Below are 15964 nucleotides of genomic sequence, written 5' to 3'. Positions count from 1 at the left end.
TCCTGCTTTTACTGGCCTCAACTACTTTATCCAAATTATTAGGCTCAAGCTCAACTGAGCTTCTTGGCAAGTAATTTTTCTCATGCCAAAGAAGAAACATAAAGTAAATCAGGAAAATCATATCAGCCAGAAAAATAATACTGACATCATCAAAATCATAGAATAATGTACCTAAGAAATGTGAAGCTCAACCTTGGGAGATTAGCAGTTCAAATAAATGAACATTCCAACATCACACTGTCAGTTTCCACATCAGAAAGAAAACTTAAAATCCAAAGGACACTGAGCTGAATGCTTGAGCCCTCTTCTTAAATTCCTTTTTATCAGTAATCAAACATTCACCACATTCCTCACAACAGGTAAGGCAACGTGTCAACAACTGAGACACTTCTATTCACAGCCAGAAGCTGGGCCTCTCCAGTCTAATTAACAAGGAAACAAAATCCCTCCAAGGAAGCAAATCTACCCCCTAATTAAGGGAAGCAGACCTAGGTCGGGTGTCTCAGAAACGATGGTTCTGAGGTTGAAATATTCATGAGGCCACAGATACTAATCGTGTAAACTCCATTAAAAGAAGGCAATCTAAGAAAACGCTGTAAGCAGACCAATTTCAAAACTAGGGGGCTTCAAATAAGAAAAGAAAACCTCCAGAACCCAAAGTTCTCACTAACTTTAAAAAAAAAAAATTAAATATGACTCAAAAGAAACCTGAGAGCCTGGGGATAAAACTGTTTTCCAGCAATTAAAACACTTTGCGTACTCTGCATCTAGTGATGTAAATACATCATTTGTAAAAGATAAACTTGAGAAGAAAGGAAAGGAATGGTTAGAAGGTAGTCGTTCCCTACAGCTCCCAGAGGGCCACATCTGTGAATTTACACTGGTTAATGCCATCCCAAAGGGTTATTCCTACCTCACATGAAAAAAGTCAGTTTTGAGTGTTTACAACGAATATTTGAAAAAAGAATTCTCATCCAGATAACTGTTCTTTAAAAATGTATTTTCTCAGTTTGGCCAATTATCAAGATTGTTTCTTCTGACAAAATTGGAACTGCTTTAATTATCGAATATCCACAACTACTTTTCAGGTTTACAAAAATGAGAAAAGCATGCCTTCACGGGGTGCCATCACCGGCAACATAATTTACATTTCTTCAAAATACCTTACCTTCTAGAAATTTCAGTCGTGGTAACTGCCCAGATATTTAGCCTCACTTCAAATTATTTCAGCCCAAACCCAAAACCCAAGAAAAATCTTTCTGATGGAAACATTTCGTTTCACTCCCTATAAAACCCAACATAAAGCTACATCCTCTGCTGTCTTAGCATGGCTCTCAATGACATTTTGTTGCTACAGCAACAAAACTCTGCTACCTATGGCCATGATTTGTTAAGAATTCCTCCAACCAGAATATTCTGTGCTGTGCATTCATAAAACCAACAGAATGGCTCCAAGCCACTTAAAAATTAAAGCTCGATGTCCTACTTGTGATCTACCCACACACATATTTATAACATGTCTACATATACGCGCACATACATTACATACTCATGTCTCTCCCAACGCCATCGAAAAGGTAAAACCGCACCAAATTTCCATTTTTAAACTCGGCATAAAAAACTTCTGTATTTTAGATTTCATTGAGTAATTGCTACTGTTTCCCAAGATTTATCTTAAAACGTAATAGAGGCCCACCATCCAGGAGAGAATTTTAAAAACAAGAAAAATTATTTATATCCAATCTCATTCCAAAAAGAAAAAAAAAAAATTCCCAAGGCACAATCTCCTATCTGTTCCAGTAACGTGACTCCTTTAGCCATGAGCTGATTTAGAAAACATCCAAAGACTAAAGAATACACAATGACCATCAGTACCGTCACCCACCGCACCGCCTCTTCAGGCTACTCACCCTCACCGGGGGGCTCCAGGCTTGCGCCCGAGGCTGCTGTCCACCCTGGGGGCAAGGTGGATCTTTGGGCGCAGCGCTGCTCTGAGCCCTCGAGGCGTTGGTGCAGTTGGTGCCACTGCCCCCCGCAGGGCCGGGTTTCCAAGGCCTCTGCTTGATGCCATCCAGCAGTCTGACCAGCAGGATGTTGCTTGGAAGCTGCTCCACGCCCGCGCCAACCAGAGTCCGGCACTCGGGGCATCTGAGTTCGTTGCGGGAACCGACGATGCCCAGCAGACACCGTTTGCAGAACGTGTGCTGACAAGGCAGGACCCTAGCAGAGACGTCGAGCCGCTCCAGACACACAGGACACTCCAGAAGGTCCAGAAGGGCCGACTCATCCATCTTCCTCTAGTTCACCGAGGGAGACGCTCCACGTGACCCTGAGAGTGGCTCATGTAACATCCATGTCAGACGCTGCTCTGGGGGCACCGGGGCAGAGGAAGACAAGACAGAAAAGTGTGATCGTCTGGGGGAAAGGTGCAGAGGAGAGCCAGGAACCAAAAAGCACACAAAAGTACTGCCTCTGAAGAGCATAGCCTTGCTCTGGAACATGGGGCCTGAACTCCAGCGTCAACAATCTAAAACAAAACAGGCTTTCTAAGCAATTCACAACGAGTCCGTAAAGGTATCTAGTTCAGCGCTTAGAAAGAGCTACCAAGTACTATTCAGGACTCTTGCCATAAATAGGATTTATGAAATGTAATAAGAACATAATTTCTTCGGCTCTCAAAGTGAAATCTGCTGCCTTAGTAAACTCCTCAACTCACCTGAGGAGGTGAGAGTGGCAAATGAACGTTTCCTCCACCTGAAATTCCTTTTCAATCCCAAGTTCCCAGTATTTAAGCCACTCTGGTGGTTAAGAAACCGCACCTCATGTGATTTCTGTGGCACATGGTCCCAATATTAAATACATATGTTTCTTCGCTGCTCTTAAAAATAGAACTGTTTAATCCTGCCCAACCAAAACGAGACGAAGGTTCACAATTCTAAACAACACACTAAAGACGGTCCCGAAAGCAGCTCAAATAGAACAGCACCCATCAGGGCAGCGGTTGCCAAACTCAGAAACGATTTCTGAACGGCCTGTGTTAATCCCATTCAGAAAATCTGGCAAAATTATCACCCAAAGAATTTGAGAATGGAATGCTGGACTGAGAACCGAGGGCTTAATATGAAAATGGGGCCATTCAGGAAAAGAGCGTTCAAACCAGAGCCTGCACCGCTCTCCCCTACCCCCAGTTCAGTGTGGACGTGTCCAGGGGAACCGGGTGGCGTTGTGGAGGTCGGCAGGAACTGCTGCCCCTGACGGCGGGGCGGGGTCAGACCGCCCCTCTGCTCGCCGCAGGTACTGCGGGCCCGCGTGGACGCCGGTCCAGGTGCCTGGCCGTCGGTGTAGACGCGCCCGCAGCCAGGGGCGGGGGCCGCCCGCGCAGACACGCCGGGGCTGGTGCCGGGAGCCGCCCGCGCAGACACCCCGGGGCTGGTGCCGGGAGCCGCCCGCGTAGACGCTCGCCGGGGCTGGTGGAGGGGGCCGTCCGCCTAGACCCCGGGCCAGGGCCGGCAGGGCCGGGTGGCTCCCTCCGCCGCCTGGCCGCCGCCTGGCCGCCGCCCCGCGCCCACGGGAAGTTTCGGGAGCTCAGGACCGCCCGCAGCCAGCGTCGCCAGGTCCTCCCGCCGCGCGACCGGGCGCGCGCCGCCGCCGCAGTGACCCGGGCAGGGCCGGGCCGCCCAGCTCCGCTCTAACCCGGCCCCGGGGGGCGGGGGCCCGGGGACTCGGGGCCGGGGGCAGGTCCTACCTCTGCGCGGCGCCCTCTTTGTCCGCACGCCCCGCGCTCTCCCGCTCACCGGCCTCAGACGCCGCGGCCGCACCGAGCTCCGCTCGCCGCCTGCGCGCTCCCGCCGCCGCCTGCCGGGCCCGAGGGAGGAGGAGGGGAGGGGCGAGGAGGGAGGGGCAAGGAGGGAGGGGATGGGAGGGGCGAGGAGGGAGGGGTGGGGAGGGGAAAGGAGGGGGAGGGGAGGGGAGGGGAGGGGAGGGGAGGGGAGGGGAGGGGAGGGGAGGGGAGGGGAGGGGAGGGGAGGGGAGGGGAGGGGAGGGGAGGGGAGGGGAGGGGAGGGGGAGGAGCAGAGGAGGAGGAGGAGGGCGGAGAGCAGAGACTGAGCAGGAGGAGGACAGGCTGGGGAGGCCGGCCGCCCGCCTCCCGCGCCCGGGCGCAGTCGGGGTCCAGGGTAGGTCCCGGGGGCACGGGGGAGGAGACTTGAGCGGCCGCCTCCGAGGCTGGGAGCGCGGCCGAGTGGGGACACGCTGCCCGCATAGGAGCGGGTGCCACCAGGTACCCCGGACACAGACCCGGGCGCGAGCCTCGGGACCCGGCCCAGGACCCGGAAGGCGGGGTCGACGGGACGCCCGGCCCGGAGGCCCGTCCTACCCGCCCGGGACCCGGGGGTCAGCCTGGCCCGGGGCCCGTGTGGCCCGAACCAGCCCCGCGGCCTCTGGGGAGGCCCCCGCACACACCTGTTAAGCCAGGCACACACCTGTAAACCGAAAGGTCCTTTGGAAAAACACGTTGTCCACAGGTTTGGGGGTTTGTTTCTCAGCCTCAGTTTAGAGGTAAAACAAGTTAAAAATTTGTCATTGATCTCAAAATTGTCATTTTATTTGCATTTGCCATCCACGTAACAAAAAGTTTTCCCAAATACCCTCCTCAAAGGTGTGCAGAAAATAAGGAGAAAGGGTGACAGATACGCCTTTTCGAGAAACCAATGGCCGACCTCTAAACAGCCTGACCATTTGAAGGGAGTTGATGAGCGTCTAGTCTCCAGCCAGGGCCACAGCGAATCCAGTGCAGACAAAGGAGAATCACCTGAGTATGGAACCGCTGTGACACTACAGCTATCTCTCCCTCACTGTGTGCAGTCACCTGCTCAACGCTGGAGATGCGGTCATCTAGTCCCCACTAAAACTCTGTCCATCTTCCCTCTTTAGCTTTGTGCTAATGGATGGATATGTGCACAGCCCTACTGTATGAGTACCAGAAATGATAGCCCACTTCCCCTCCGTTAGAAGTGAGCAAATACATATATAGAGAATGGATAAACAACAAGGTCCTACTGTATAGCACAGAGAACTATATTCAATATCCTGTGATAAACCAGAATGGAAAAGAATATGAAAAAAATATATATGTATAACTGAATCACTTTGCTGTACAGGAGAATTAACACCACGCTGTAAATCAACTATACTCCAATTTTAAAACATTGATTAAGAAAAGAAGTGAGCAAATACACATGCATTTGAGTTGAGAAAGACAAAGGAAGAAATGATCAGAATAGAGCATTTTTAATCCAGTAATCCACCAACAAGTCACTCTGAAAGTGACTGCTTAGCCCATAAACTTCCGTGCCTGCCTGAAGGGGAGCCTGATTGGAAGGTCACGGTCAGTAAACAGATAAACATTAAACATTATTATATGCCATTTACACTTATTAAAACCAAAACTCAAATAGGTTCACTCATCACAGTAAGCCACGTTGGACCAAGACTCAGCCTCATGTCTGGATTCCAAGTCCAGTTTTCTCCCCACCATCCCAAGGACCTCTTTCACAGGTCACCTCAAGCAAACCTGAATGCTCTTTGTGTCCTCCAAGGGAAAGCTGACAGTTGACCAGGTAATGACTCTGGAGACCAAGGGACAATTTTGCTTTATTTTGGTCTTATTTTGGTTGCTTGTTTGTATGTAGAGAAGAGTACACAAGGTCCTGGGTGGAATGGTCCAGCTTTTGAAACCCCGGACCAGAAAAAGCCTAGTCGCGCACCCATTATCAAAGACCCGGAGACTGCGTCCAGGGTTCCAGGATGGAAGAAGTTCTGACGAATGTCACCTGGGACGTGGCTCAGTTCTTTCAACATCCCCGCTGCTCATTCACGCTATTTTTTAGAATGCAATTCTTTGATCAGCTTTAATCACTCCAACTGTACAGTGAAGTTTTAGGCAAATTACTTGAACTTCTTGAGTCATCTTTCCTCCTGTCAAATGGTGAAAAAAAATCATCCCTTCCTTAGACTGTTGTTGAGGAGTCTATGAGACAGTGCACTTGTTCTTTGTAACCTGTACATCTCCTTTAAAGGAAGGTATCATCGTTATCTTTATCAGCCAAGAATTACCTGGGAAAAGTTATACTGCGCCAAATCCTTTCTTCCCAGGGTCTTTAAAAAGTTTTCAACGACACTAATAATTGCAGAATACTGTCGAGAGAATACTACAGCCGAAGGGAGAGTTGGGGAAAGGAAAACATGTTCACCTGACCATTTCTGGGAACTGAACCTGAAGGAAAGAATGTACACATGATATATTCATGGCCCCTGTGACTTTGAGCAGATACATGAAAAATAAACACACCCTGACATGATAATGGTAGCTTGGATTTATACAGTTCTTGTCCAACCAAGACTTCAAAGTGCTTCCCTACACGCTATCTCATTTATCTTCTCAACAACCCTCTGAAGCCGTGAAGACAGATATAATCATCCCCACGTTGCAGACGGGAAATAATGAGGTGTTGAGAAGTTATTGCTCGCAGTGATGACGTTCTGACACAAATCAGACTTTTCAGTTCCCAGTCCAGAGTGCTTTTTGGTAAGCTCTGGTACCGTGCTTGCACATACGTATACATACGTGTGTCTGATGATCAGCTACCTTCAAAACTAATTCCTCCTCCAACCCTCCTACACTCTTGGTGGGAATGTAAAATGGTGTAGCCGCTGTGGAAAACAGTATGGAGGTTTCTCAAAACACTAAAAATAGAACTACCATATGACCCAGCAATTCCATGCCTGGGTATTTATCAAAAAAAAATGGTAAAAATGAAAACCCTAATTAGAAAAGGTTCATGCACCCCAATGTTCATAGCAGCACTATTTACAATAGCCAAGACATGGAGGCAACCTAAGTGTCCACTGACAGATGAATGGATAAAGAGGATGTGATATATATATGTATATATATATATATAATGGAATATTAATATAACATATTATACATTGTATATAATGGAATATTAATCTAATATTATATATTACAATATAATATATATAGGAATATATATATAATGGAATATTACTCAGCCATAAAAAGAATGAAATAATGCCATTTGCAGCAACATGGATGGACTTGGAGAGTATTATGCTAAGTGAAATAAGTCAGAGAAAGACAAATACTGCATGATATCACTTATATGTGGAATCTAAAAAATACAACAAACTAGTGGATATAATGAAAAAGAAACAGACTCGCTGACACAGAGAACAAACTAGTGGTTACCCGTGGGGAGAGTGAAGCAGAGAGAGGCAAGATAGGGGTAGGGGATTAAGAGGTACAAACTATTAGGTATAAAATAAGCTGCAAGGATACCTTGTACAACACAGGGAATATACCCAGTATTTTATAATAACTATAAATGGAGTATAACCTTTAAAAACTGTGAATCACTATATTGTACACCTGTAACTTATATCTTGCACATCAACTATACTTCAATAAAAAATATTAGAAGCCTCAACTTGTAACCAGCCTTCGTTAAAATTAAAATGAATGAAAATTCAATGATGTGTGATGAGAAACATTAAAAAGGCATAAACTAATTCTTCCAACATAAATACATTAAGAAATCAAGAATTGTGCACCATTAGTTACCACCTCAGAAAGTTAAACAAAAGAAAGTTATAAAACATTTATGTTTCAGTAATTCCACAAGAACCTAATAACCAAAGAGGCACTTTGGAAAGCATCCAGGTGAGGCAAAGCTGTTACTTGACCTGTTTATTATTACTGTGTTAACAATTCTTATCTATGTTTATTGATATTTAATGACAAATTGAAAAACCTACATAACTTTTTCAACAACAAATATTTGTGCAATTTCCCAGCAATTGCACACTTGATTTTAAGTTTTGTGGTTAAACAAAAAGCTTGTAGGGACTTCCCTGGTGGTCCAGTGGTTAAGAATCCTCTTTCCAATGCAGGGGACACGGGTTCGATCACTGGTCCGGGAATTAAGATCCCACGTGCCGTGGGGCAACTAAGCTCCTGTGCCACAAATACTGAGTACGTGAGCCACAACTAGAGAGAAGCCCGCACGCCACAATGAAAGATCCCGTGTGCCACAACTAAGATCCGATGCAGCCAAAAATAAACAAATATTTAAAAAAAGAAAAGCTTGTAAGACATATTTGTTAAAAGTAACTTGATTTGATTCATAATAAATATTTATTACAGAAAAAAAAAAACTAATTCAAAAAAAAAAAAAAGGGCTTCCCTGGTGGTGCAGTGGTTGAGAGTCCGCCTGCCGACGCAGGGGACACAGGTTCGTGCCCCGGTCCGGGAAGATCCCACGTGCCGCGGAGTGGCTGGGCCCGTGAGCCATGGCCGCTGAGCCTGCGTGTCCAGAGCCTGTGCTCTGCAACGGGAGAGGCCACAACAGTGACAGGCCCGCGTACCGCAAAAAAAAGAAAGAACAACTAATTCCTTGTCCAGTTGCCACAATATTGGTAAATAGCAGCACGATTTATTTATCCAGGGTTTAAACCAGGAACCCAGGGGTCATCGTGATTTCTCCCTTTTCCTCTCTACCACTCTCCATCAAGTCTGCCTGCTACACCCCCAGATATATTTCAGTTTCTACCCACTTACTTTGTCATCCCTGCACGTTTCTTTCAGCTGTCACCGACCTTGGCCTCTGCCCCTCCTCACCAGCCTCTCTGCGTCCAATCCTGCCTTCACAGGCTGCCCTGGATATAGTGACATTCAGAGGAAGCTGCAAAATGTGCAAAACATCACGTCACTGCCTTGCTGAAAACTCCTCAATTGCTTCCCATCACACTTGGAGCAAACCTCAGACACCTTTCACGTCTGACAAGTCCCCACGTCACCCGGTCCCTGGGTTAGCAAGTTCTGTACCACGTCACCCCCGTTATCTGTAGAGTACTTTTCACAGGCTAAGCTTTCATTCCTTTCTTATTGCCTATCTCCCTCACCTGAACACAAGCTCCCTGAAGAGGACCGGGGCTGTCTTCGTCACCATGGGAACCTTGACAGCAACTCACAGTGGCGGCCAGAGGATAATTCTCAACTACGAGTGAATCGAGTAAGGGATTGTATGTACTGCCGTCCCAAAGCGACAAATACACTTACTACTTCACGGCCCTTTGGATAGGAAATCAGGCAGACAGTGCTCCAAATTCCGCTGAGTCGTTCTTATAATCGATCAATCAATACATTTTTAGGTAGACAATGAGGACAGGTTCTTCCTCTTATGTTTCACAGGAAAGCTTGTAGAAGTAGCCAAATGCCAGCTATGTAACCCAGAACATAAATGTGATGCAAGTTTATCTTTGTTTTGGGTCTCAGCTAATGGTGTCACCATTGACTTAGTCCCCCGAGAAAGCAAGAAAATGGAGCGCTGTCTTCACTCCTTCCCACACCTCCCATCCAGACAGGTGATCCAGAGCTTGTCAGAAGGGGTTCCCAAATCTGTCCCTTCCTCCCAATCATTATTTCACGTCCGTTTATCTCCTATCCGGGCAATAACTACCTTCCCTGATTACTTGATTCTGGATAGACCACTAGAGTCAGGGCTCCCCCATCTCCTAACAGGGTGTCCTCAGGCAAGTTTCTGTGCCTGCATCCCCCGGAAAAGGGGGCATAATACTCCTCCCTACCTCAAGGTTTTTGTGGCAGTATTACATAAGTTAGTAAAAATACAGTACTTGGAACTATGCCCAACACATGGTAAGTGCTTCATAAATGATAGCTAATATTATTCTTTTCTTTAGAACCTGGATTCAACCCTGGATCTAACCCTGGATCTACTACCTGTTAACTGAACAACTTTGCAAAGTTCTTTAATTTTCTGAGTTTCGACTTCTGTATCTATAACAAATGGATATGATGCCATCCTTTGAAAGTTTGTTCCAAAAAAAATATTGATGACAAAACTGGTTGAAAAATCTAGCACAGCACATTTCTAGCACGTTGTGAGGACTCAAATTTTTGTTCCCTGCTTCTTTTTCTGTGTATCTGTTTGCATCTGTTCCACATAATGATGGAGTAGATTAGATTATCTCTAAGGTTCTTTCCAGCATTAAACAGTTATCTCCATCCTAATTGCATAAAGGACATCTAAGGGCAGTGGAATCCCCATGGAAAAAGGCAAGTGGTCCTGGGGCACTGGAGTTGTCAGGAAACAGGGCTCTTAGCAGCTCAAGGAAGGCAAGCCCAGAGGAGGTATTTTGGTCTCAGTAGTGGGAAGGTGGTGCAAACTCCACTGTCTGGCAAAAAGTCTGAGCAGATGGAATATTTATAGGCCCTCCCTGGGGACTTCAGCTCAATCAGAGTGGGTGCTGGGGAGCAAGACCAAGGAGTGGGTGTAGAACTGCATCTTCCTCCATCATCCCTGAAACAGGGTTGCACGTCTGAGGAGGCGCTTGACAGCCAAATACCTGGGGGAGCTGGGGCTCTCTAAGTGCCTCTGATTCTAACCCAGCCTTCAGGGAGTGTGTCCTGAGGTGTAGTGCGGCCAGAATCACCTGCAGAGCTCATTAAAAATGCAGATGTCCCAGCCTTGTACCTAGAGACACTCCCTCGGTAGGTCCAGCATGGGTTCAGGAATCAGGTGATTCTCACATAGTGATGCTGGGACCACAATTTAGGAAAGGCTAACCTAGTCACCCAGAGCTGACTAGAGAAGCTAGTCCATCGAGGGCCATCTGGGCTGTGGTTAAAAAAACCAAGGAAGGATATGGGAGCTCCAGCCATTGCTGGTTTGCTGGGGCAACAGGAGAGACCCTGCGTGTTGCAACCTTCCTTCATTCTGGTTGGCCCCCCTTCCTGCCCACCCCACCATCCGGGGCTCAGCCTCTCCTCTTAATAAACACTGCACAGATTTATAAAGAATACCAGTTTAGGGACTTCCCTGGTGGCGCAGTGGTTAAGAATCCGCCTGCCAATGCAGAGGACACGGGTTCCAGCCCTGGTCTGGGAAGATCCCACATGCCACGGAGCAACTAAGCCCATGCACCACAACTACTGAGCCTGTGCTCTAGAGCCCACGATCCACAACTACTGAGCCTGCATGCCACAACTAATGAAGCCCACGCGCCTAGAGCCCGTGCTCCGCAACAAGAGAAGCCACCGCAATGAGAAGCCCGTGCACCACAACGAAGAGCAGCCCCTGCTCACCGCAACTAGAGAAAGCCCGTGCGCAGCAACGAAGACCCAACACAGCCAAAAATAAAAAAAAATAAAAAAAAAAAAAGAATATCAATTTAAAAGGGAGCCAGAGGATTAGCTTTCCCAGAGAAATACACATGGCTGGCACCGAGTTACCCCAGGACCCAAATGTGGACCAGGGTCACCCATATCAAGCCTCAGGAGGTCCCGCTGCCTATACTATGAAACTTGTATGAAAGCACATAGAAGCACTGGGTGCTCTAATATACTGCTGACCCAAGTTCAAAGATAAACGTAACCTCTGTGAAGAAAATGTAATAGGATGTCTTCCTTTCTATGAAAAATACTTTCTCTTGTCAAGCTCCATTCTCATTTTAAAAGTTTAAACCTTGAAGTAGTCTTTTTGCTTCTAAGCAGTCTTTGCCCAGCCCAAACCATTAGAGAATATGCATCACTTTATCTCACCATCTCCAGGAAATGAAATCCCATCATCTTTCTTGGCAACCCATCTTTATATATTAAAGGTTGTTTATCAATTTTCAGACTTCTTTTTCTCTGTTCAAAGTAAATATAAATGTTGACTTTTCTAATGGCATTTAAATAGGCCAGCTTAAATACACACACACACACACACACACACACACACACACACACACACAAGCATGAATTCACGGGAGATTCATAATGTATGACCCATGTTTCTGTTTTCATTATAATATTGGGTGAAAGATGGGCCTTTCTCCATTTACTCTCCCTAATTCACGTGTACACTCAGACACAGCCTATATTCTGTGATCTCGAAATGAGCGGAAATGATCCCATCATAACATTTTTTGTCTACAGCTAACACGTCACCTTCCCTCTTTCTTGCCGCTAAATAAACGTGAGTTTATTCATGTTCTTTTTAATTTAATTTAATTAATTAATTAATTTATTTTTGGCTGCGTTGAGTCTTCATTGCTGCGCACAGGCTTACTCTAGGTGCGGTGAGCGGGGGCTACTCTTTGTTGGGGCGCGTGGGCTTCTCATTGCAGTGGCTTCTCTTGTTACGGAGCACGGGCTCTAGGCGCGCAGGCTTCAGTAGTTGTGGCGCAGAGGCTTAGTTGTTCTGAGGCATGTGGGATCTTCCCGCACCAGGGCTCAAACCCGCGTTGGCAGACGGATTCTTAACCACTGCGCCACCAGGGAAGCCCTATTCGTGTTCTTGAAAGCATAACTATCATGACACCAGATACTAATGGTGCCACGCATCAAACCTGTTCTTCTGAAAACTTGCCTGATTTCAGTAAGTGATTTTCCTCCTTTCGCTGAAATCAGATTCCTCACTAATTTTCTGTGCCTCAGTCCCCTCGACCTACAGTGCCAGAATTTTCACCCCAACATTTCACGTTGCTCCTTAGAATTTCTGTCCTCACAGCGTCTTGTACACGTTCTTCCTTTTTTTAAAATTTTGGGTAATGTGTGAATCAGGCAAGCACATAAAGTTTAAAAGGGCAATGGGAAAATCTTTTTTTAAAGTAATAAACATAATTTTAAAAATTAACTTTCCATCATCCTTTAATGGCACATAGGTTGATCTGATGAAATACCTAAAAAATTTATTACAAACGCTGCCCGTGTAAATTATGTAATGTATAATAAAAGTACTGAATAACGCATCTGAAATGTATTACTGGTTGACATTCATGAATTAGACCTAAGCATGGCAAGACAGAAGATGTTCTTAATCATCTCACTCAATTTAATCTCTTTTCCTTGTGATTCAAAATGAGTGGCTCCAATAAATAAATAAGAAAAAATGAGTGGCTACAGAGCTTTTTAAAAAATAGGACACCAAGAGGGTGTCAGTCCACTTGACATTCTCTCTCTTTGACAAGATTGTGGAACACTAAAGATTAACATAATTTCCCTGTTTTCCATGATGCTTTTATGCAAAAATGACGATTTGCATAGTTTCTTTTCAGTGTCAATTGAATTTCTGAAGCTCTTTTTCAAGCAAACTTCCACATGTCTCCAGCGTACACCATCTGTCTCATCTCTCTTTCTCTCTTTTTTTTAAGTATTACAATTATCTTGTAACAGTAGCTGTCAAGTCTTTATTCCCCAAGGATTCTTTCTTTTGATAAATGAAAAGGAACTGTATACACTGTTACGTGTGGTTGTACGAATGTGCCACGGGTTCAGGAAAGGTTAGATGTTCACAGCAGTTACCGCTACACTGACATATTGGGGGAAATGTGATCGGGTAAGCTGACTAGAGATTTTCAGTCAGATTCTTTACTCCCGGAAAATGAAGCAATGTTTAGTCAAAAGGTGGGGAGGTCTTAAAGCAAGAAAGAATTTGAACACAGTCTTTCCAAGAGTTCTGTGGCCCATACTGCAAGCATTAGAAAAAATATGGAAAGAGGAGGATGGCCTTACTCAGAGGCTGCAAATTGCTTATAAAACCTATTGGCATTTGCAGATGGTTGATGCTTCTACTGGGAAATCAAGTTTTATGTTTATACAGTAAGTGTACTCAGTAGGAACTTCCAGGAAATCTCATGGATTGCCAAGAAAAAGTCCATATTGAAGTATGATTTTGAAAAAAAATTCTGCCAAAAACATTTAAAAGCCTTTTTAAAATGGACGTGTGTGAGGAAATGCAATAGATGGAACTTACATAGGACTCAGAATTTACAACCAATATATTTTATAGCATTTCATAAAAATGTTACTTGCAACTTGATTGCAACCAATCTGTACAGATGTAATTACTGAAATCTTGTAAGAAGCTGCAAAGTACAGTTAAAGCTTCAGCTATCCAGAATTCTGGAAAAATGGGTCACTCTGGAAAACCAACTTTTATCTGGAAGAAAATATTTGAGAGATACTATACCTTCCCCTGATTTTTGAAATAAAAAACGTCAGAGATTGCTTGCTTCGGCAGCGCATATACTAAAATTGGAACGATACGGAGAAGATTAGCATGGCCCCTGCACCAGGATGACACGCAGATTCGTGAAGCGTTCCGTATTTTTCTACCAAACGTAAAATAGATAGCTAGTGGGAAGCAGCCGCATAGCACAGGGAGATCAGCTCGGTGCTGTGTGACCAGCTAGAGGGGTGGGATAGGGAGGGTGGGAGGGAGGGAGCCGCAAGAGGGAAGACATATGGGAACATATGTATATGTATAACTGATTCACTTTGTTATAAAGCAGAAACTCACACACCATTGCAAAGTAATTATACTCCAATAACAACGTTAGAAAAAAATCAGAGATTAACATTTACAGATGACTCCAGGCCGTCACTACAAATATCAGTAATTGTACACACAGAATAGTTAGGACTGTGGCCTCAGACAGACTTGGATTCAAGGGCTTTGGAAATGTTTACTTATGTGACTTCAAGGAAGTTCTTTAGCCTCTGTCCGAGTTAGTTTCATCATCTGGAAAATGGAGATAACGGTACTGACCTCGCAGGTTGCTGTGAAGCTTAAAAGACAAGACGTTTGAAGCGCCTGGTGTACTTACATGGCACTTAGTAAGAGCTCAGTAAAGCTTCAGCAGTCTTATCAGTAGTATTACTGTTGACGTGATTATTCTATTTTTTTTATTTATTTTTTATTATAGAAGTATAGTTGATTTACAGTGTTGTGTTGGTTTCTGGTGTGCAGGGAAGTGGTTCAGTTACATAAATATATACTATATTTGTATGTGTGTATATATACATATTTATATATACTTCTTCATATTTTTTCCCATTGTAATTACAGGGTATTGAATATAGTTCCGTGTGCTGTATGGTAGGACTTATTGTTTATCTATTTTATATACAGTAGCATGTATCTGCTAATCCCAAACTCCTAATTTATCCCTCCCCACCCTTCCCCTTTGGTAAACACAGTTTTGTTTTCTAGTCTATTTCTGTTCCGTAATTAAGTTCCTTTGTATCATATTTTTAGTTTCCACATATGAGTGATATCATATGGTATTTGTCTTTCTCTGTCTGACTTACTTCACTTAGTGTGATAATCTCTAGGTCCATCCATGTAGCTGCAAATGGCATGATTTCATTCTTTTTAATGGCTGAGTAATATTCCACTGTATATATGTGCCACATCTTCTTTATCCATTCCTCTGTCGATGCACATTTAGGTTGTTTCCATGCCTTGGCTGTCGTGAATGCTGCTGCAGTGAACGTTGGCGAGCGTGTGCCTTTTCAAGTTATGGTTTTCTCTGGGTAGATGTCCAGGAGTGAGATGGCTGGGTCATAGGGTAGCTCCGTTTTTAGTTTTGACATGATTGTTTTACACTGAGGTATTTACGAGCACTTTTTCTTAATAACATCAGAATTCTATGTTTTAAGTCTTGCGTTTAGCTTTTTTGTTTTTGTCTTTCTTCTCTTTCTCTTGGCACCAGAAGCTGCCCAAACCTCTCATGGTGAGGGGTTGGAAGTCGGAGGGGTTAGGGGACGGGGAGAGGGGGACGATCCACAGCCCTGTTCTGTCGGCGCCCTTCCTGCTCTGAGCTCCAGACCCGTCTCCCAGGACCTGATTCTTTGCTGAGAGCCGCCCCTGAGTCTGAGCGTCCTTGACCTCCGACACTGGCCTCTCACACCCGACTCTTCCCCCCCTGCTCCCCAACCCCTCACCCGCCTTTGGTAGATAAGCGTCACCTGTGGATCTTGTCTTACACTTCCCTTGGACCTCTGCCTGCACAGATACTTTCCTGAACGTGCTTGTCACCCGTCCTGCCTGCTGCTGCTGGTTCTGGCCCGGCCTCCTCAGCTGGGGCAGCGGATCTA

General features: G+C 45.2%; 1 protein-coding gene and 1 non-coding gene across 4 annotated transcripts in view; one reads left to right on the top strand and one right to left on the bottom strand.

The window, feature by feature from the left end:
- SH3RF1 (SH3 domain containing ring finger 1) overlaps window positions 1–3873 on the bottom strand; it is a 158948-nt gene extending 155075 nt beyond the window's left edge. The window contains exons 1-2 of one of the 3 annotated variants that reach the window (XM_032634525.1): window positions 3746–3873; window positions 1911–2368 (exon numbers count right to left, since the gene is read on the bottom strand). In XM_032634525.1, the coding sequence (XP_032490416.1) occupies window positions 1911–2291 (381 nt within the window). In that variant the 5' untranslated portion in view covers window positions 2292–2368; window positions 3746–3873. Of the gene's footprint in view, window positions 1–1910; window positions 2369–3745 lie in introns of those variants that run through there. The other 2 variants (XM_032634527.1, XM_032634526.1) reach the window with 2 other exon arrangements.
- Window positions 3874–14091: 10218 nt separating this feature from the next.
- Window positions 14092–14196, top strand: LOC116756213. The gene has a single exon (XR_004350582.1). It is a non-coding gene; the product is annotated as a U6 spliceosomal RNA (small nuclear RNA).
- Window positions 14197–15964: the final 1768 nt, after the last annotated feature.

The sequence above is a fragment of the Phocoena sinus genome, chromosome 6, assembly GCF_008692025.1.
Source record: "Phocoena sinus isolate mPhoSin1 chromosome 6, mPhoSin1.pri, whole genome shotgun sequence".
Lineage (NCBI taxonomy): Eukaryota > Metazoa > Chordata > Mammalia > Artiodactyla > Phocoenidae > Phocoena > Phocoena sinus.
Note: the sequence above shows the minus strand (reverse complement) of the source record. Positions and strands in the feature narration are given on the sequence as shown.